At 46.5% G+C, this 19,012-nt stretch overlaps 1 protein-coding gene across 1 annotated transcript; it reads right to left on the bottom strand.

Moving 5' to 3' along the window:
- Positions 1-7,013: 7,013 nt before the first annotated feature.
- On the bottom strand, positions 7,014-17,827 carry PGLYRP4 (peptidoglycan recognition protein 4). Its single transcript, XM_063105840.1, has 8 exons — positions 17,779-17,827; positions 16,734-16,841; positions 15,766-15,967; positions 14,210-14,328; positions 12,725-12,877; positions 11,473-11,671; positions 8,307-8,425; positions 7,014-7,192 (listed from the first exon to the last, which is right to left on the bottom strand). The coding sequence occupies exons 1-8, from the start codon at positions 17,825-17,827 to the stop codon at positions 7,014-7,016; spliced, it is 1,128 nt and encodes a 375-aa protein (XP_062961910.1).
- Between the last annotated feature and the right edge of the window lie 1,185 nt (positions 17,828-19,012).

Consider the following 19,012-nt stretch of genomic DNA (forward strand, 5'->3'; position numbering starts at 1 on the left):
AAGGGCATACAGATTGGAAAAGATGAAGTCAAACTGTCCCTGCTTGCAGATGACATGATCCTGTATATCGAACAGCCTAAAGCCTCTACAAAAAAACTCTTGCAGTTGATAAATGATTTCAGCAAAGTAGCAGGATACAAAATCAACATACAAAAATCAGTAGCATTTCTATTCTCCAATAGTGAGCATGCAGAAAGAGAAATCAAGAAAGCCTGCCCATTTACAATAGCCACCAAAAAAATAAAATACTTAGGAATTGAGTTAACCAAGGAGGTGAAAAATCTCTATAATGAGAACTACAAACCACTGCTGAGAGAAATTAGAGAGGATACAAGAAGATGGAAAGATATCCCATGCTCTTGGATTGGAAGAATCAACATAGTAAAGATGTCCATACTACCCAAAGTGATATACAAATTCAATGCAATCCCCATCAAAATTCCAATGACATTTTTCTCAGAAATGGAAAAAACTATCCAGACATTTATATGGAATAATAAAAGACCACGTGTAGCCAAAGCAATGCTGAGTAAAAAAAATAAAGCTGGAGGCATAACACTACCTGACTTTAAGCTATACTACAAAGCTATAATAACCAAAGCAGTATGGTACTGGCATAAAAACAGACACACTGATCAATGGAATAGAATAGAGAATCCAGAAATCAACCCACACACTTACTGCCATCTGATCTTTGACAAAGGCACCAAGCCTATTCACTGGAGAAGGGACTGCCTCTTCAGCAAATGGTGCTGGGATAACTGGATATCCATATGCAGGAGAATGAAACTAGATCCATACCTCTCACCGTATACTAAAATCAACTCAAAATGGATTAAGGATTTAAATATACACCCTGAAACAATAAAATTTCTTAAAGAAAACATAGGAGAAACACTTCAGGAAATAGGACTGGGCACAGACTTCATGAATACGACCCCAAAAGCACAGGCAACCAAAGGAAAAATAAACAAATGGGATTATATCAAACTAAAGAGCTTCTGCACAGCAAAAGAAACAATTAACAGAGTTAAAAGACAACCAACAGAGTGGGAGAAAATATTTGCAAAATATACATCTGACAAAGGATTAATATCCAGAATATACAAGGAACTCAAACAACTTTACAAGAAAAAACAAGCAACTCAATTAAAAAATGGGCAAAAGAGCAAAATAGGCATTTCTCAAAGGAAGATATACGAATGGCCAACAGACATATGAAAAAATGCTCAGCATCATTCAGCATTCAGAAAATGCAAATCAAAACCACTTTGAGATACCATCTCACCCCAGTTAGGATGGCTAAAATCCAAAAGACTCTGAACGATAAATGCTGGTGAGGTTGTGGAGAAAAAGGAACACTCATACATTGTTGATGGGACTGCAAAATGGTGCAACCTCTATGGAAAATGGTATGGAGGTTCCTCAAACAATTGCAGATAGATCTGCCATATGACCCAGCTATCCCACTGCTGGGAATATACCCAAAGGAATGGAAATCATCAAGTCGAAGGTATACCTGTTCCCCAATGTTCATCGCAGCACTCTTTACAATAGCCAAGAGTTGGAACCAGCCCCCATGTTCATCATCAGATAAGTGGATACGGAAAATGTGGTATATCTACACAATGGAATATTACTCAGCTATAAAAAAGAATGAAATCCTGCCATTTGCAGAGACATGGATGGACCTCGAGAGAATTATATTAAGTGAAACAAGTCAGGCACAGAAGGAGAAATATCACATGTTCTCACTCATTTGTGGGAGCTAAAAGTAAATAAATAAATAAATACACAAAAAAACCGGGGAAGAGGGGTAAGAAGACGTAACAATTACAATTCCTTGAAGTTGATACGCCAAGCAAACAGAAAGGACATTGTTGGGAGGGAGGGGGGATAGGGAGGAGGGAGGGAGGTTTCAGTAATGGGCCACAATAATCAACCACATTGTATATTGACAAAATAAAATAAAATTTGTAAGAAAATAAATAAATAAAAAGAAAGAAAATGATATGTATAAAAATGATGAAACTCATTAAAGAAAATCTTGAAAATAAATAAATAAAAATAAAAAATAAAGAAACTGATTCATTCAAAATTCATTTCTTTTCTCTTATCCCTGGCCTATTAGTCAGTTTAACCACACTATACCTTGGCATTCATCATTTTGAGTCAATTTTTCAAGCATGAATGATGCCCTTTAAAAATGTAGTATTAACATTTTTTTGTTGCAGGAAGTTTTTCTAGAATTGTAACTTTTAGTGTTTGTTCTATTTCCTTACTTTACTTTTCTTTAGGGACTCCAATAATATGTATCTTGTATTTTCTTTGCTTATCTTTTATATTTATCACTCTCTCTCTCTAATTCTTTTAATCTCATGTTTCATTTCTTTTTTATTTTGAAAATTTTCCTCCCTTTTACCTTCTTTTTCTCCTAAGGCATTATCTGTTATGTTCACACACTTTTAACTTTCTTCTTTTTACTGGTCATTTCTGAAATGGTCGTTTCCTTTATTTCTTATTTTCTTCTGAGTTCTTACATTCCCATTAATTGTTCTTTCATATCTTGTGTCATTTTCTTAATGTTTTTAGCTCAGTTTGAGATATTAGTTTATAGTGTTCATCCATGTTTTTATGTCTTGCTTTTATTTTCTTGTTTCTGCTTCTGATTATGTTTTTGTCTTATGGTAACTTTGTATGGGGTTGGAACTCAATTCGTTTTTGTTGCTTATTGTATATGAGATTAGTTTCCCAGAACTTTAAAGGCAATGCATGGTTTTGAATAGCTTTTCTAATTTCATCACTCTAGAACTCTCTCTCCTATTATTTTTGGAAAGTAAGTGTCCAACAGTCTGGTGACTTATAGTCAGAGAGCTCCTTGCTCCACCCTTCTCCACTTTTATATGGACCTTTTTCTTTCCTTTTTATCTCTTATTTCTGGCCTGTATTAGATTCTGTTCACAGCAGTCCTCCCCTGTGGGGCCTTGTTCCAGAAGGAAACTTTGGCTGGCTAGTTTTGAGAGTCACAGGACCCAGACTGCTCCTGGTCCTGCAGACTTCAACCTAGAACCCTTTGTATTCACACACCATTGGAGTGTGCAAAACCCTCCTGGTTTTAGCTGCTGAGCTGTCTAAACTTTTGGATAAGTAGACCTTGGTTATTTGAAGTTCTAAGATCTGTCAGGCACAGTTGTTTCTCTCTGCTTCCTCTTACCCAGATGCTGGTACCATATAGAGCATATGGCTCTTCGTGGTTTCTCTCTCTCTCTCTCTCTCTCTCACTCTCTCTCTCTCTCTCTCTCTCTCACACACACACACACACACACACACACTTGTATCTTAAGGTTTCTAATGATACTCTACCACCTAGTCATGTTGATTTTGCCTATGGATTTTTTTTTTTATTTTGCCATCCTAGTTGCTTTATGTCTTTTTATCGTGGGGGGGGGCAGAGGGGTTGGAAAGATTCAAACTTTATGTTATTGCTACCATTTTCTACCACGCTTTTTTGTTGTTGTTAAATGTATACCCTTGTCAGAAACATTACCAGGTAAGACGCCACAGTGGTGAATAAGGCACTTCAGGAGTCCACAGGTGGTAGAGCTGGCAAAAGCACTGCATGGAGGGTGAGCATACCTACATAAAGGATTCATTCTGGGGGGACACAACACTTCCCTGTCCATGATGGAAACAGTTCAAGGTAATCAATTTGTTCTAGCTTGCGGTTGGATCTCTCAGGTAATAGTGCCAGTTGGGAATACGTCATCAGCCTCTGTTATTGGCAGATTGGACATTCACAGCAGTGGTAGCCACATTGGCTTCGTGAGATGAAGCACATTGTTGCTGAGCCTGTGCATAACCTACATCTCTGTCACATGGCTACATTACATATGAATCTCTTGAACAGGTATCCAGGTGGCTAGGAAAATAGACTGAAATCATTTCATCCACCTGGTTATTAAGACTCTACTCTGCAACAAATACTCTCTAATGAACATTCATACAACATCAATTGTCTAGTCGCCCTTTCCAGTCCTTGGTTGTCTGGCCAAACCATTAACCGCTACCCACAGCAGACAGCTCACCATCCAGGCAAAGAAAAAGAAACATACTGTTCGAAGTTTTGCTCATTGAGAGGAGAGTATCTGGAAAGGTGAAAACTGGGAGGGGGTATTCAGGAGAATGGTGTGAGCAAATCCCTGCAGGTAGGAAGCACACAGTGTGATGAAGAGAAAGATGCTCATTGATCCGGGTGTAGGGAGAGAAGTATATTTGGTCCATGTTGTAGAAAATCTCTACTGTCATTCTATGATATTTTTATTTTATTATGTTAATAAAGAACAGCCATAGAAGGTGTTTTATCAAAGCAGTAACAGAGTCAGAAGGATGCTTGAGGATTTGAGTGTGATCTACATTGTGTAACTCACAGTGTGATCTTGACATAGTTGACTTGCCCTCTCTGCATGGATTTGAACCAGACCTGTGGTTTTCAGTGTGAGTCCCTGTGAAGCTTCTCTTGAAGAAAATGTTATAATTTTGAAAATCACTGACTAGAGGATCTTGAAATCCTTATTTATCTCCGAAAGCTCAAAAGTCCATGATGTGCCCACCTCAACTATCTATTCACCTTTCATCATAGGTATCCTCATGTCTGGATTGGGCCCCTTTTCTTCCTCTCACACATGGTCTGGACTCAGACCCACTCATACCAGACTGTGCCAAACCTTTCCTGGAAATATAAGGTTACTGCCCAAGTAGGCACAGCCAGCCTGCCAGAGCCAAACAGGAGTAATAATGCTGCTGATGAAGGTGACAGTGGCAAAAACAGTAACATGTAACGTGTACTGAGAAATGTATCAAGCACTGGTTCTAAACACTTCAGGCATCATAACACACTTAATCCCACTAGCTCCATGAGACACACATTACTGTTATCCCTAGTGCAAGTGTTCAAGAAATAATTTCTTTATAGCTAGGGTTTAAAGGAAGTAATCTGTTTGGAGGACTGTCTGGCAATTTACCCTGAAGCTGGGTTCGTCTAGTGAACACTGATTTTACTTACATGGTATGTAAAATAATAATTTTTAAAATAGCATGAATTTGGGGAAATGTCAATAATTTGGACCAAGAATTCTTTTTTGTAGTGTCCTGGGGGAGGGTTTAGACAGATGGTGATGGTTGAAGGAGTGGATAAAGGTTAAATCAGCCCCCTGAACAAGGACGTGACAGACTTAGAAGTCTTCGAGTCCTAGTACTAGAAGAGTAGGGACACTTTGCCAAAGAAAGGACTGTACAGGCAGACCCAGAAATCTGAACAGCTTCTGTTTCATGTTTCCAGTTACAAGAAACCCATTACCTCCCTTTTCATTTACTTCCTGCCCATGTCCTTCCCTGAAGGGGGCAGCAGATCAGGAATGGCCATGCCTTTCCCTCCATCTCCTCAGTGGAGGACTGAGGTTGGCAGGAAGCCCTGGGGAATGAGTATTGGGTAGATTCCCTCCTGGAGCTCCTTCCCCTTACTGTGTGAGACAAAAAGAGACCAAGAGTCTCTCTGGGCTGGTCTGCTCCTTGGGAAATAAGGAGGATAATTCCCACACTCCTTCACACTGACAGCCTGAGAGCAAATGGCAGACAAGGAGACTGAGGTCAAGCAAGGTCATTATACACTTTGAAAAACACACAATATTTGCTTTAAAAACGTGAGACTCTTACATTTATTTCTGTTATTATAAGAGCTACAGAAACATTATAAAAGCAAGACAAAATATGAGGACCTAAAAAAATTATAACAAAAAAAACCATATTTTTTTTTCCTTTTATTTATCCCTCTTCTTTTCCTCTTACACTCCTCCCCTTTTTTCCAGACCAAGACCCAGAGAAAACAAAGAGCACTGCATGTGCCTCCAGTTAGTAGGATGAAGAGCCCAGGCAGGGTAGCTGCAGAGCACCAGGGCTCTGGGTCCTCACTCAGGCCAGTGCCCAGCAGGGCCAGGCCAAGCAAGGGCAGGCCACAGGGACTGGGCTTGTATGGACACAGCCTGGCCTGGTCCTGGAGGAGCACATGGCTCCTGTCCCAGGGTGTTCTGGGGAGACAGAGACAAAAACAATAACAGCTGACAGGTACAGAGTAACCATGTATCAAGCACTGGTTCTAAACACTTTAACATAATAACACACTGAATCCCACAAACCTCATGAGATACATGTTACTGTTGTACCTGGTGCAAATGTTCAGGAAATAATTTCTTTACAGCAAGGACTTAGAGGAGACAATCTGTTTGGAGGGCTCTCTGAAAAGTTACCCTCAGACCGCAAGGGAGCAGGAGCAGAGAGAGCACTGGCAGGATGGGGGTGCTGTCAGGGAGGGCCCCCCAAAGAGGGGATGATGGAGCAAATGGCAAAGTGAGCAGGGACTTGGATCCACTCATTCCTTTATTCATCCATTTCTTCCACAAACATCTACAGCACCTATTAAATTCCAGACACTGCTGAGGAACCGAGGACACAGAGAGAATAAAACACAGTTCCTGCCCTGGAGAAACTCACAGTCCATTAGAGAGAACAGACATGGCCATAAACAATGACAGCCCTTACAGAAGGGCTGTGTCAGATCTGCACAGTCTTGTGAGCAGGGGGGTGCCCATGGGGTAGGGGTGGGGCCACCAGCTAGACACAAGGGGAGGCACACCAGGCAGAGGGGTGCACACAAGGGAGAGAGAAGGACAGCAGGGACCAGCCCGTCATCTCACCTGGTTGAGGAACTGGGTGCCCAGGGAGGGGAAGGTGACGGGAGAGGAAGGCTGGACTCAGACACAGAGGGCTGTGAATGCCCACCTACAGGACTTGGGGGATGCTGGAGGATATTAGCCAGGGAGGAAGACGTGATCATACTAACCTGAGAAAGGAGGGACAGGATGGCTGGCAGGGAGGGGACACAGGTGTTGAGCTGGGGTGGGTGGTGGGGACAGGAGAGACCAACAGGGAAGGAGGAGCAGAAGGAGCTGGGGCTTCCCTCAGGGTTTGAAATGAGGCCAGGTGCGGATGATGTTGTACAAAGCCTGCCCAGGGGACAGAACGTTGGCCACATCACTGTGGCCCACCAGCAGATAGTTGGGTGTCAGGTAGCCCTCGACCACAGCACACTGGATCAGGTCCTGGGCTGCCTCCAGTGCCACGGCATTGGGTGGGGTACCTGCAAAACACAGTTCACCCATAGGTCACAGGATTCCAGGGCGACCTGCTCAGGACAGGAAACAGTACTAGACCCTACCTCACCCCACCCCCATCAACTAGTTAGTGTATTACACTGTTGACAACCATCCTATAGACAGACAGAAAACCAGGTCAAGACTTTAGATTCCTCAGTGCCAAAGTTCTCCTGAATCAAAAGGACTGAGCCTGTGATAATACATACAGTCCTGCTGAGGATGTGCAAACACTTTATTCACCACAAGTGTTTAACCTGGTAGTTCTCTACTGGGGGAAATTTAGGCCCCTGGCAGCCATTGGCAATGTTGGGGGCATTTTTGTTTGTCAAAACTAATAGGGGGGAGGAAGGATGCTGTTGTCACCTACTTGGTGGAAGCCAGGGATACTGCTAAACATCCTACATTGCGCAGGACAGCCCCCCACAACAAAGAGTTATCTGATCCAAAACATCCATGGTGCTGAGGCTGAGAAAATTTGCTTTAGCCACAGATCTGCTGCCTATACCCTCTGCATGCCCAGCCTAGTGCTCACCCCCATCTCCAGGCACAGTCCTGGGTCACCCCCTACCCCCACCCAATGCCCACATTAGTATCAGCCTGAACCAGCCCCAGATATGACCTTCTCTTTCCAGAGGCTCAGCAAAAGGCTCCTGTGTCTAAACAAACTGATCAGGAGCTCTGAGCCATGACAATTCACAGTGTGCTCTCTCAGTGCAGACACTGGGGCTCATCTGTGGCTTTGGCATACAAGCCAGAGTGTCCCCACACTGTTGCCATGGTAACCAAGAAAGATGCATCTGCCACCTAAGATGAGCTAAAAATATGCACAAAGATCTTTTCCTCTTGCTTTACTCATTCCTCGAATATTGAAAGAGAGACATTTGGCTGTGTATGAAGGAGATAGATTTAGAATGAGCATTCTGTCTCGGGGTCATCTCTGGTCACATTCAGTTTAGTCCAGTGTCAAATTTGAAGCTTAGCCAATCCAGCATATGTGGGCACTTAAATGATGCCTGAGTCTGATGCCTTTGTTTTCCATGAAATGGAAGATTCCCTCCTTCAAATACCATGCGATGACTGCCCAAAGAACCCTCTTACCTGTGAAGGTGCCCATGAAGGCGATGCCCAGGGCAATATCGTTGTAGCCAAAGGTATGGGAGCCTTGGAAATTCCAGCCCACCCCTTCATAAATGACACCATCCTGGCCCACAAGGAAGCTAGAGGACCACAAGGAGAGATGGAGATCAGCACTCTGGGTTTGTTTCTCTCTTTCATTCATTAATTCATTTACATCTTTACCCATCAGACATTGATTATCTATTCAATTTTAAGCACTGAGTTACAGAGACAAATAAAACAGAATCCTTGCCAGTGGTGTGCTGGTAAACCAGCTTGGGGAAATGGGGAAGACAGAGTAGGGAGAGGGAATCCTGATTTATAGCATTTGTAAAACTCCAACTATGGCTGATTCAGGTTACCAAGTTAACAACCGGTTCTCAAAATTCCTGAATCTCTAACAATCAGTTCTCATGAGCCAGCACATGCCCATCTGGCTCCAGAACACTTCTGCTGCCCACAGTCACAGTCAATGAAGAAAGTACAGGATGACAGCTTTCATTCCCTGGGCCTTTCCCCCACGGTGACCCAGGAGCTCCTGTCCACTAAGTACAATGTACACATCTCCATCCTTACCTGACTTGATCTCTCTGCACATTTGACTCTGTCAACTTCTCTTTCCTTCTCCAAACCTTCTCTTTCCTTGGCTTCCATCACACCACACTCTCCTGGCTTTCTTCATCTCTGGCTACCCACCCTCCTGCACCTCATCTTCAGTGCTCTTTCCTTAAATGTGGGGTCCCTCAGGACGCTACCCCAAGCCCTCTTCTCTCCTCATCCAACACATTCTTTAAAAACTAACCATCCACTTTTGTTTCAGTTGCCACCCATGAAAGTCCACTTGTTCCCAACTGGATCCACCTCCTCCCTGACCTGTTCCCCTTTCTGGGGTCCTATCCTGGTGAAAGGCACCAGCCCCTCCACTCACTGGCCCCAGTCGGGAGTAGGAGCATCAGCCCACCCCCTTCACCCACTCATGAACCACTCTCCCTCCTGTACCCCTACATCTCAGTCATTAACCATTAACCTCCACTGACCTCTTAAGTTCCTCCATGTCTCTCCAGACAGCTGCCTCCACCCTGGCCATATCACATGTTGGCTTGCCTGGATTGCTACACAGTCCCCAGACCTCACTGCCTTTGGTTTTAACCTTTTTTAATCCATTCCTGAAGCAACAGCCAGGGTGGTCTTTCTGCAATACAAATCTTACCATGTCAAAACCCTTGGCACCAAGTCCAAACTCCCCTACTTAAGATCCTTCATGATCTACCCCTGTTTGCCTCCATGGCCTCACCTCTCTGCATTCTCCTCTCTGGCATCTGTATTTATCATGATAAATGTCTCTCAGCTCCTCAAAGTCACACTTCTCAGGCTGAAATCCCCACTTTTCCACAGAGGTCCTTTCCCTCTGTCTGAAACACTGACTTGCTCCCACTCACCCTTTAGGTCACAGTTCATATGGTGCTCGCTCAGGGAGCGCTTCCCTCACATCCACCACCAGCAACCTAAGCCCCCTGTTTAGCCTCCATGTGTTCTCTGTCATGACACTTAAGGTACCTTATTAGAACTTATTTTCCTTCCTGTCTATAGTATTAGCTCCATGAAAGCAAGAACCACACCTGTGCTACATCTTTTGGCATTCCCAGAGCACAGTCTAGTGCCCACAAGCATATACACTCAATCACCTTTTCAGTGAATTACAATTAGGAGCAAGCGAGTGTTTAATCCTGACTACAGATCACCTCAAGCTAAGAAATGGCACAGTCATGAGTTATGATAGAACGGACATGATAAAAGGTCAAAAGGAAGGGATAGGTAACTGCACCTTGAAACATGAGTGGGAAAAGAGAAAGGACCTCCCCCTACTTTCTTCCATTTTCCAGTTTAGGATTTCCAATTTATAGTTAATTTTCAGGGATTCACTCTAATTAGAGAGCAACACTATGAATAGTCCTGCATGGCAGGATCTAGCAAAGCACTTGGTAGGTCCTGATAGATGACAGATGATGGAGGAAAAGTTTTCTCCTATCTTGAAAGGATTGCTACTAAAAATGGGGACAGAGAGAGATGGGACGGTCTGCCCAGAGGCATATACCAAGTGATGGTAAGTCCATCTAAGGCAGAGCCACTGCATATGGCTGTGCAGGTTGCATCCTGCACTGAGGTGCATGGTTTGGGGACAATAGGAACTGAAATCCATCTCCACTCGCTAAGCCATGAATGCCCCTAAAGTTAGGGGCTCTTTCTGTCAATGTGTACCAATACACCATATGGGTTAGTGGTGGCCTGTCCTGAGACTTAAAATTTAGTGTGCTATTTCTGACGGGACATAAGATGGGCTGTAACCCCAGATGTCTTATCTGTGAGCTCTGAAAGCATCCTTCAAGAAATTTAAACTTGTTTTGTGGAAATTTAAATTTGTTTTTATATGTGTATGGCAGTTTTAAGTTACTAGTTTTTAAAATTAGTACTTTTTAAAGAAAACAACTTGACCAAAAATCTTTCACAGAAATTTGGGACTCATTAATACAATGCTTAATGAGGAAAAAAAAAAAAAAAGAAATGTTTACTCTCCCCGTTAGGTCGATATGTTCTTCACTAAAGAATCACGGATCTTGGCATTTGAGAAATCAAGAGATATTATCTGGTCTCTCCTCTTCCTTCAGACAGGAAAAATAGTCTCCCCAGGGAGGCTGACCATTTCTAGATGCAGAGAAATGGCGTGAGTCTGATGCAGGCAGAACAAGTTTCAGGCTGTAGCCAAACCAAGGGGCAGAGCCAGAGCCACTGAGTAGTGGGAGGCGATGGCACTTAGATCATCTTTTCTACGGGTTTCACAATTTCTCGTGCATTCTGCTTCCTCTAATATCTTTTCAGCAGCATCTTGGCATCCATCACGTCAATATACCACCTTCAAAAGGACGCGTGTCTGGAGAACATGCTTAGGGGAATGACTACCCCCTTAGCTACTTCCTAAATAAGACCCACCTGTGGCCACTGACTTGTGTGACAAGTCAGTGTGATGATCCATAAAGTGCCTCCCAAACGGCGAGAACTCAGCAAATATCAGTGCCCTTTCCCCTTCCTTTCGAGGGTTCCATGTCTGCCCCCAAGGGAAAAGAAGCCCACTGTCTTCAGACCCACTTACTTATACCCGATGTCGCATGACTTGACTCTGTCCATGAAGAGGGACCGGATGTCCTGGACCAGCAGGCGGCACTCATCAGACATGTTGCAGGTCCTCCCACCAGTGTGGATGATGATGGTGTACTTAGCAGGGAGGTTCAGCTTTGGACAGGGGGTCTCCCCAGCCCCCCAAGCAGACCGGAGGACAATGCTGGGGCAAGCTGTGGTGGGGGAAGAAAAGAAAACGCGGAGGATTCATTTCGCCAGCCCGTGTCAACCACCTCACTGCCGAAGGCCAACGCAGTCCCCAGGATCCTCAGCATCCCAGCTGCTCCCAGACATTCTGTTCTCACCAAGACTGGGGGACTGAGCAGCAGACTGCGTCCCAGCAGTGCGACACGGATGCTTTACTCTGAAAACATGTCTCTGAGAGTCATTTATAATCCATCAAACTCATCTGTCATTTATTGACAGACAGTACCAGTCCAAAAGCAGAAATCAAATTTATCTGAGGCCTTAAAACAAGATGATTGTTTTCTATTAAACTTTATTAAGCCCCCAAAAAAAGGCTGAAAGTGTTCATTAACTTTACTGTTTTTGATGTTGCTGCTTGGTAAGCCCAAAATAGTGTCCACCTTTTATTACCTGAATCGTGATAAACTCTTCCTTTAAAGTCAGTGTAAGTGGTGACTTGTTTTCCTCAGCCCTGCAGTCTGTTAGTGCTGTTCTAGTTTTGTATTCACAAATGTGCATTTGTGCGTGTGTGTTTGTATGTGAGCATAGGAATATATAAATATGTGTGTAACATCATCTATCCCTTTCTATGCTTTTTTCCCCTCTATAGCACTTTTCACCATACGATGTACCAAATATTTTACTTGCTTATTCGTTTATTGTCTTTCTCTGCTCTCTAGACTGAAACTCCATGAGGTCAGGGATTGCTGTGTTTTGTTCCTTTGGTTCTCAGGCTCTAGCGGGGGCTCAGCAAGCAGCTGTAGAGTGAGCGAAGAAATGAGTACGCGTGTGTGACACAGGCATAATGCCGTGGCCCTGTCATGCCAGGGGTCTGAAGGATAAAGAGGTGGTCTGGAGGGTCCTTCTCAAGGTTTGCCACCCTCTCAAGGTTTCCTTCTCGTAGGCACCTGATCACCCAATTCTCTGAACCTTGGAGAGTCCAGAATCCAATGAGAGCCCGACTGAAAGATCACCCCAGTAGTGTTTGAGAGTTAGTGTGGGGAGTCTGGAGGGAAGCCCAGTAAGGCTAAAGGTCTTACCTTTCTTCAGACTCGCCTTCTGCCGAGGAGCCAGGCAGTTTTCACCCTTCACAAGAAGTGGCTGAATGTACCTGGATGACAGGTAGCCCTTCTGGACAGCATAGGCTATTAGCCCCTCCATGGTTGACAGAGCAGCAGGGCTGGGACTGTGGCCTGGAAGAGAGTGATCTGTGGGAAATCTCAGTCTGGCCTGAGTTTGAGCGGAACCGAGGGGGGGAGCGGAGGAGGAGTTCCAGCCCCTGCACAGCTGTTGGAGTGAAAGAAAATGGAACAGGCTCCTGTCCCAGGACGGAGAGGCTGAAAGTCAAGGATCTGCCTGGACAGAGCTCTCAGTGGCTCAGAATGAAGCCCTTTCCCAATGACCTGCCAGGACTTCATTCCTCCACTCCCTCCTACCCTGAAGGAGCTCAAAGGCATCACCGTACTCAAGAGCACCCACCTGGCCCGGTCAGGGCTTCCATCAACAGGGTCCCTTCCAGGCATGTGCCAGGCTCTTTACCTGCATTAACCCATTTAATCCTTACCACAAATCTCTGGGTAGATGTGATAACTAACCCCATTACTTGTAAAGAGGAACTTGAGGCTCCAAGAAGTAAGATGCTCAGGATCCCAAGCTAACAAGTGGCAATGAGTAGTCATTATAAAAAAAAACAAAAACGAAAAAAACAGGCTGAATACAGAGTCCTCCAGCATGCTGGAAACCACCCTGGAGTTGGAAATTGAAGATATGGGCTTGTATTATGACTCCTCTCCTTATAGTTGTGTCACTTTGAGTCATTTACCTGTCTGAAACTCAGGCTGCACCTTTGCATGACAGGGATAATGAATCTACCTGGACTATCTCAAAGGATATTTGGAAGGGAAAAATGAGAAACTAGATATGCAAGATCTTTGTTAACAGTAAAGGGTGCACAAATTCAAAGGGACGATCCTGAAGTATGTATGTTAGGATGCAGGTAGTGGGGGGCCAGGAGCAACAGACTAGAAGAAAGTGGAAGGGAGCCAGAGATTAGAGGCCTCTAGGTGTTTTTGCTGTTGCTATTGTTTTGTTCTAATGTATAGAAAATCTAGGATTAAGAGAAGGAAGGAGGAGGTGCCTGGCAGGAAATCGGGAAGCACAGACTGCAGCTACAGAAATGTCAGAGCTGGAGAGGAAGACATGATAGTCATTGACATAAAGGTAAGAGCAGAAGCCCAGATCTGTTCGAGGGGAGAGCAGGAAAACAAGCTTGCAGAGGGAGGACGAGTGCTTCGCATCTCCACCCATGAGCTGGCTGAAGGAAGAGAAGCCTGCCACAGGGGCTGAGAAGGAAGCCCGAGCAGTAGGAGCAGGACCATCACGATGCCATGTTGTGGAAGTCAAGGGAGAGGAGAATTCAGAGAGTGGATCTTCAGAGAGTATGAAAAGGGTGGGAAGACAGCAGAGTGTTGAGACAAAGGAGTCGAGAACTCCTTAGGGGAAGGGTCAAATGCGATGACCATTACCTTCCTTAGTGCCAAAGAAGGCAAAGCCCAGGGACACGTTGTTGTAGCCCTGGGTGTGCACCCCTTGGACGTTCCAGCCAACACCTTCATACACCCTGCCGTCATCCCCAACCAGGAAGCTGTGGAGCAAGAAAATATGGATTTAATGGCTTGCGCTATGAGTGGTGATGGTCAGCTTTTTACCCCATGAATATACATAACCAATAAAATATAAAAAATAAATAAAATTTGGGGGAAAAAAATGGCTGGCACTGTAGCACATCCCTGAGAGAGGAAACCACTTACCCAGCCTCCAAAGGGAGGGCCCAAGCCATGGTCACTAGAAGAAATTTGCATGGACTCCTTCCCAGACAGTGGAAAGACCAAGTCATTAAGCTAGTCCTTAGAATTCAAAAGGATCCACTCGTATGCTTTCTTCCTGCCTCCCTTGTTTAGATGCCAGAGTTTTATATAAATCATCCTACATACTCGGAAGGAGAAGGGGTCCTGGGACCTCCATAGTAACTAACACTGGCCCAACCACACAGTGTAAAATTCTTCTCCACACTTCCTTTGACATGGCTTTCCTCCCTCCTGCAAAATGCATGCTGCCTGTGCAATCCCCACAGGCTGTTCCTTGCTTTCTCCCTGCTGGGTAACTGTCTTACAGAAGGTTCCCATGCAGCAGCGCCTGAGACAGGAACCTGGATGCAGGCAGTTAATTAGGGAAGGGATCCCAGAAGCCACAGTGAGGGAGCAAGGAGGGTAGGACAGAAGAAAGAAACCCAACAAAGTATGTGGAATTGGGCTGGCTTCACAGTGGCCACCTGGGGACCTCGCCCCCCACCCTGCAGCCTCTCAAGGAACTGTGTCCATGCACTTTAGAACTGTCCCTCAGAAGGGTTGGGCCTGAGGAAATTACCCACCAGCTAACTCCTGTCGCCCAGAGGGACATTAACTCCCTTCACCATTAGGGACTCAGGGAAGGCTTGAGTGCAAAGCAGAGAGATACGGTGGGCACTTGAGGCAGAAGCCATCCGCACGCTCAGGAGCCAAAGTCAGAGGTGGGCCAGAGGGCCTACTAGAGTGACAACAGATGGACGATCGCCTCACTGAGGCAGGAGCCCATGGTGTGGTGTGCAGGAGCAGGCCAGGGGCAAAGGGACAGTTTTGAGTCAGTTTAGGCTCCACACCTCCACAGCTGTGTGACTCTGAGGAGATCAGACAACCTCCCCACCCGGATTCCCTCCACATAGCATGGAGATGGTGACACGTGCCCTACCAGCCTCGTAGAACAGGGTGGAACAAACCACTCATGCATGAGGAGAGCTTGTATGGCCTGTGATGTGCGGTGTGACCCAGCTTGCAGGAGGTGAAAAGTAGAGTTGGTACCTAACCTTCCTTGCTACCTTTTAGGAGATCTCAGGAGCAGGGACCTCACAGAAAATTCCAAAGGATTTGGAGTTTCATGGGGGTTTTAAATATTTTATTCATGAAACCTATATAACCACAACCCAGAAAACGCAGAGAGCAGATGACAAGGGACAGGAGAAGCACACTAGTGGGGCAGCTCTTACTTGTAGGCCACGTCGCAGCTGCTGTTGTTGTGGGTGTGATAGACCTGCAGCTCCCGCAGCCTCTGGCTGCAGATTGTCTGGTTGTGACACTCCAGTCCAGGGACATGGTGTATGACAAGGATGTCCACTGGCATGGTCAGCCGAGTGCTGCAGCCAACAGCTCCTGCTCCCCACTCCTGGCGAGAGACCATGGTGAAGACATCTGTGGGGGGATCACAGGACCATTGCTCAGTGCACCTGCTTCACCATTGTCATGTTAGCCTCTGGACTATATGTGCAGGTCTGGGCTGTGTCTGCCCCATGGCAGTGAAAGCGCCCCAGGAGGAGCACTTCAGCAGGCAGGCCCACCCTCCCCTGCTCACCTCCATGGCCCCATCTCACTGACACTCACTCCCAACACAGAGTCTGCAGCTGCCCAGAGAGCTTAGATGCCTTGCTCCCCCAGCCCAGGATTCCCCACCACAGACAGACCCCATCTTCCAGCTCCTTCCCTGCTCTGCCCCAAGCCCCCTTTCCATCTCACCCACTTATTCCCGGGGAAAGCCCTGAGTAGCCTCACTTAGTTCCCCTTCAGCCTTCCTGTCCTCAATGTGTGCTCATGGCACTTTCTTCTGTGGCCCAGAGTGCTCCCTGAGGGGGCTACATCTCCCCTAAGGCTGCAGGCACCCTCGGAGCAGGGGCTATATCTCCCCCTCAGTCTGAGGACTCCCTGAGGGCAGGGTCTGGGTCTCCATCCTCAGGCTAGGGGGTCCTGACTGCAGAAGTTGTCCCTATCCTTCCTGGGTTTCTGTCCCCTCCTGGTACCACCACCCCTACACCCTGAGGACCTAGGGTAACCTGCGCAGGTGGTTTGCTGGTGCTCCTCTCTGTGACACAACCCCATTTGCCCCCAGTCACATGTCACTGTGCAGACCTAAGAAACATTCTTCTCACATGAGATACCCCAGCCAGCCCCCAAGCCTCCTCACCATCAAGACCCAGTTTTCCTTTTTCAATGAGCTGGGAGATGTTGGCCAGGAGCTGCTGAAGCTCCTCTGATATCTGTTTAGTTTGTGTTTTGTTCCAGGAGGAATCACCTGCAAAGGAACATTCCATTTTGCATGGGTCCCCACAATACCAGCCATCACAGTGTCACAGGCTCTAGCCAGGAACAGCTGCCCCCTCTCCACTGCACCTCTGCCTCCCCGGACTCCTGAGCCCCCTCCAAGAAACCTCTCTGCGCTGACCGGAGGACCACCTCTGATAGCAGCAGGTGCCATGGCTTCCCCAACACCAACTCCAGGTAATCCCCCAGGATGATAGTTAAATAGTTAAGAGCAGGAGGTTGGAAATATTATCCTCTACTCATGAGCTGCATCTATACACACAATTGCTGAAAACTGACCTAGAAATGTATTCAGGCACTTCAAAACCACAAAGTCCTCTTCTGTGTGAATTGTACCCAATGGAGCAATGGGGAAGTGTATGTGGAGAAGGGGTTTGAATCATCTGCACAAATTAGGCAGTTCCTCTGGGGAGGATTTTGGGCATTTGCTGTTCCCTGCTCCTGTGTGGAGGACGTGGGGGATGGGAGAGGTGTGTCGATTGATATCCTCACCCCAAGGAACTTTCTCTCATTGACAAGCGTAAACCCAAGACAAAGGTTAGACTTTGATTGGCGTAATAATAATAATACAAATGTAATCACTGCTCCCGTTTATGTGCTTTTGCTGCCCAAGTGTTCTGTCCTTGGTGTGTGTTCTCATTTAATCCTCACCATTAGTTTAGGAGTTTATAACCTTATCTCAATTTTCAGATGAGAAAAGTAAGGTTTGAAGAGCTGAATAAATGTGTTTAAAATCATTACTAGAGGCAAGGCCAGGCCTTGAATCAAGGTCTGTAGACTCTAAGTCCTATGCTGTAAGCACAAAGCTATGCTCTCTCCCTGAGGGAGAGCAGGCATCTGAGAATCCCTCCCGTGAGACTTTAGCATGACCTTCTCAGTTGCTCGCTGTCCAGGAAAATAAAACTTACCCCAGGCCTGGAGACCCAAAGAGGAGAAGACAAGAAGCCATGGCAACATCGTCATGTGGTCTCAGGACACCACACAGACAGGACGAGTGTGGACGGCAGCCCTGGAGAGACACTGATACACCGACAGTTAACGACCATGCTCCCTCTGCGCCTGCCCCCACCTGGGTGCATGGAGCCCTGTCTGCCTTTGACACACCGTGGGCCTCCTGAGGGCCAGCACCTGGCTCAGGCTTCCCAGGCACATAGCAGGTGCTCAACACCCTTGTCCTATTAATCCACTGTGTGCAAGGCCCGTGAAGACCCCTGCACATGCGGTCTTATTCAAACCTCACACTAATCCTGTAACTTAGGATTGTTAACCTCCATTTTTATGGACAAGGAAGTAAAATCTAAGAATGGAATAACCAAGAAATCTAAACTCACATGGGTAGGTCTAAAGCAGAGAGTTTCTTCCCAGGTGGACATAGGGCCAGGTGAGGGGGATGAAGGAGTGTGTGTGTGTGTGTGTGCAGGGGGGAGGGCAGGGGATGTCCCAGTTCCAAGGCAGAGGAAACCTGACCTTAACACTTCACCTGGTGGAGTCCGGTCCCTTCGATGGCAGGGGGCTTCTGAAGAAGCAGCGCACTCACATGCACACTCAGAAGTACCTGTGGGTCCCGTGCTGCCCAGCCCAGCAGGTCAGAGTGCAGCTGGCTCGCCGCTCACTGGCTGGCAGTTCCTTCCCTTCAGACCTGGCCTCCGGCCCCTGCCCTCCTTCTGCAACTGGTCCTCCGCCTCCACTCTCCCTTGCACTAGAGAGCACTCCCTCTGTGGATGGAGTACCCTGGCTCTGGCTTCCCAGAGAGAAAAGGAAAACCTGGGGTCCTCAACAAAAGATGGCAAGAAGGAGGAGGGCAGAGGTCTGAGGCTCTGAGCAGGCTCCATGCACAGCATCGAGAGAGACTTGGGTGGGACCAGACTCAGGCTGAGAGCACCTGGGGACCCGCCCTGTGAATAAGCCCAGGCACCTCCTCCCTGGGAAAGAGCACGATTGCCCAACATGCTCCCCGAGCTCCTTCCTCATCCCCAGCCTTCCACGAGCCCAGCCAAGCCAGTGATGCCTGTGGGGCCCAGGTGATGCCCCTGACATCTGGGAACTTCCTGCTCGTGAAGACAGATCTGCTCCAGGAGTCTGAAGGCTGTGGAACAAGGTCACTCACCGACACCCACCCACCCCTTCCACCAGGGTCACCAG

The sequence above is a fragment of the Cynocephalus volans genome, chromosome 8 (genome assembly GCF_027409185.1).
Source record: "Cynocephalus volans isolate mCynVol1 chromosome 8, mCynVol1.pri, whole genome shotgun sequence".
NCBI classification, from domain to species: Eukaryota; Metazoa; Chordata; class Mammalia; order Dermoptera; family Cynocephalidae; genus Cynocephalus; species Cynocephalus volans.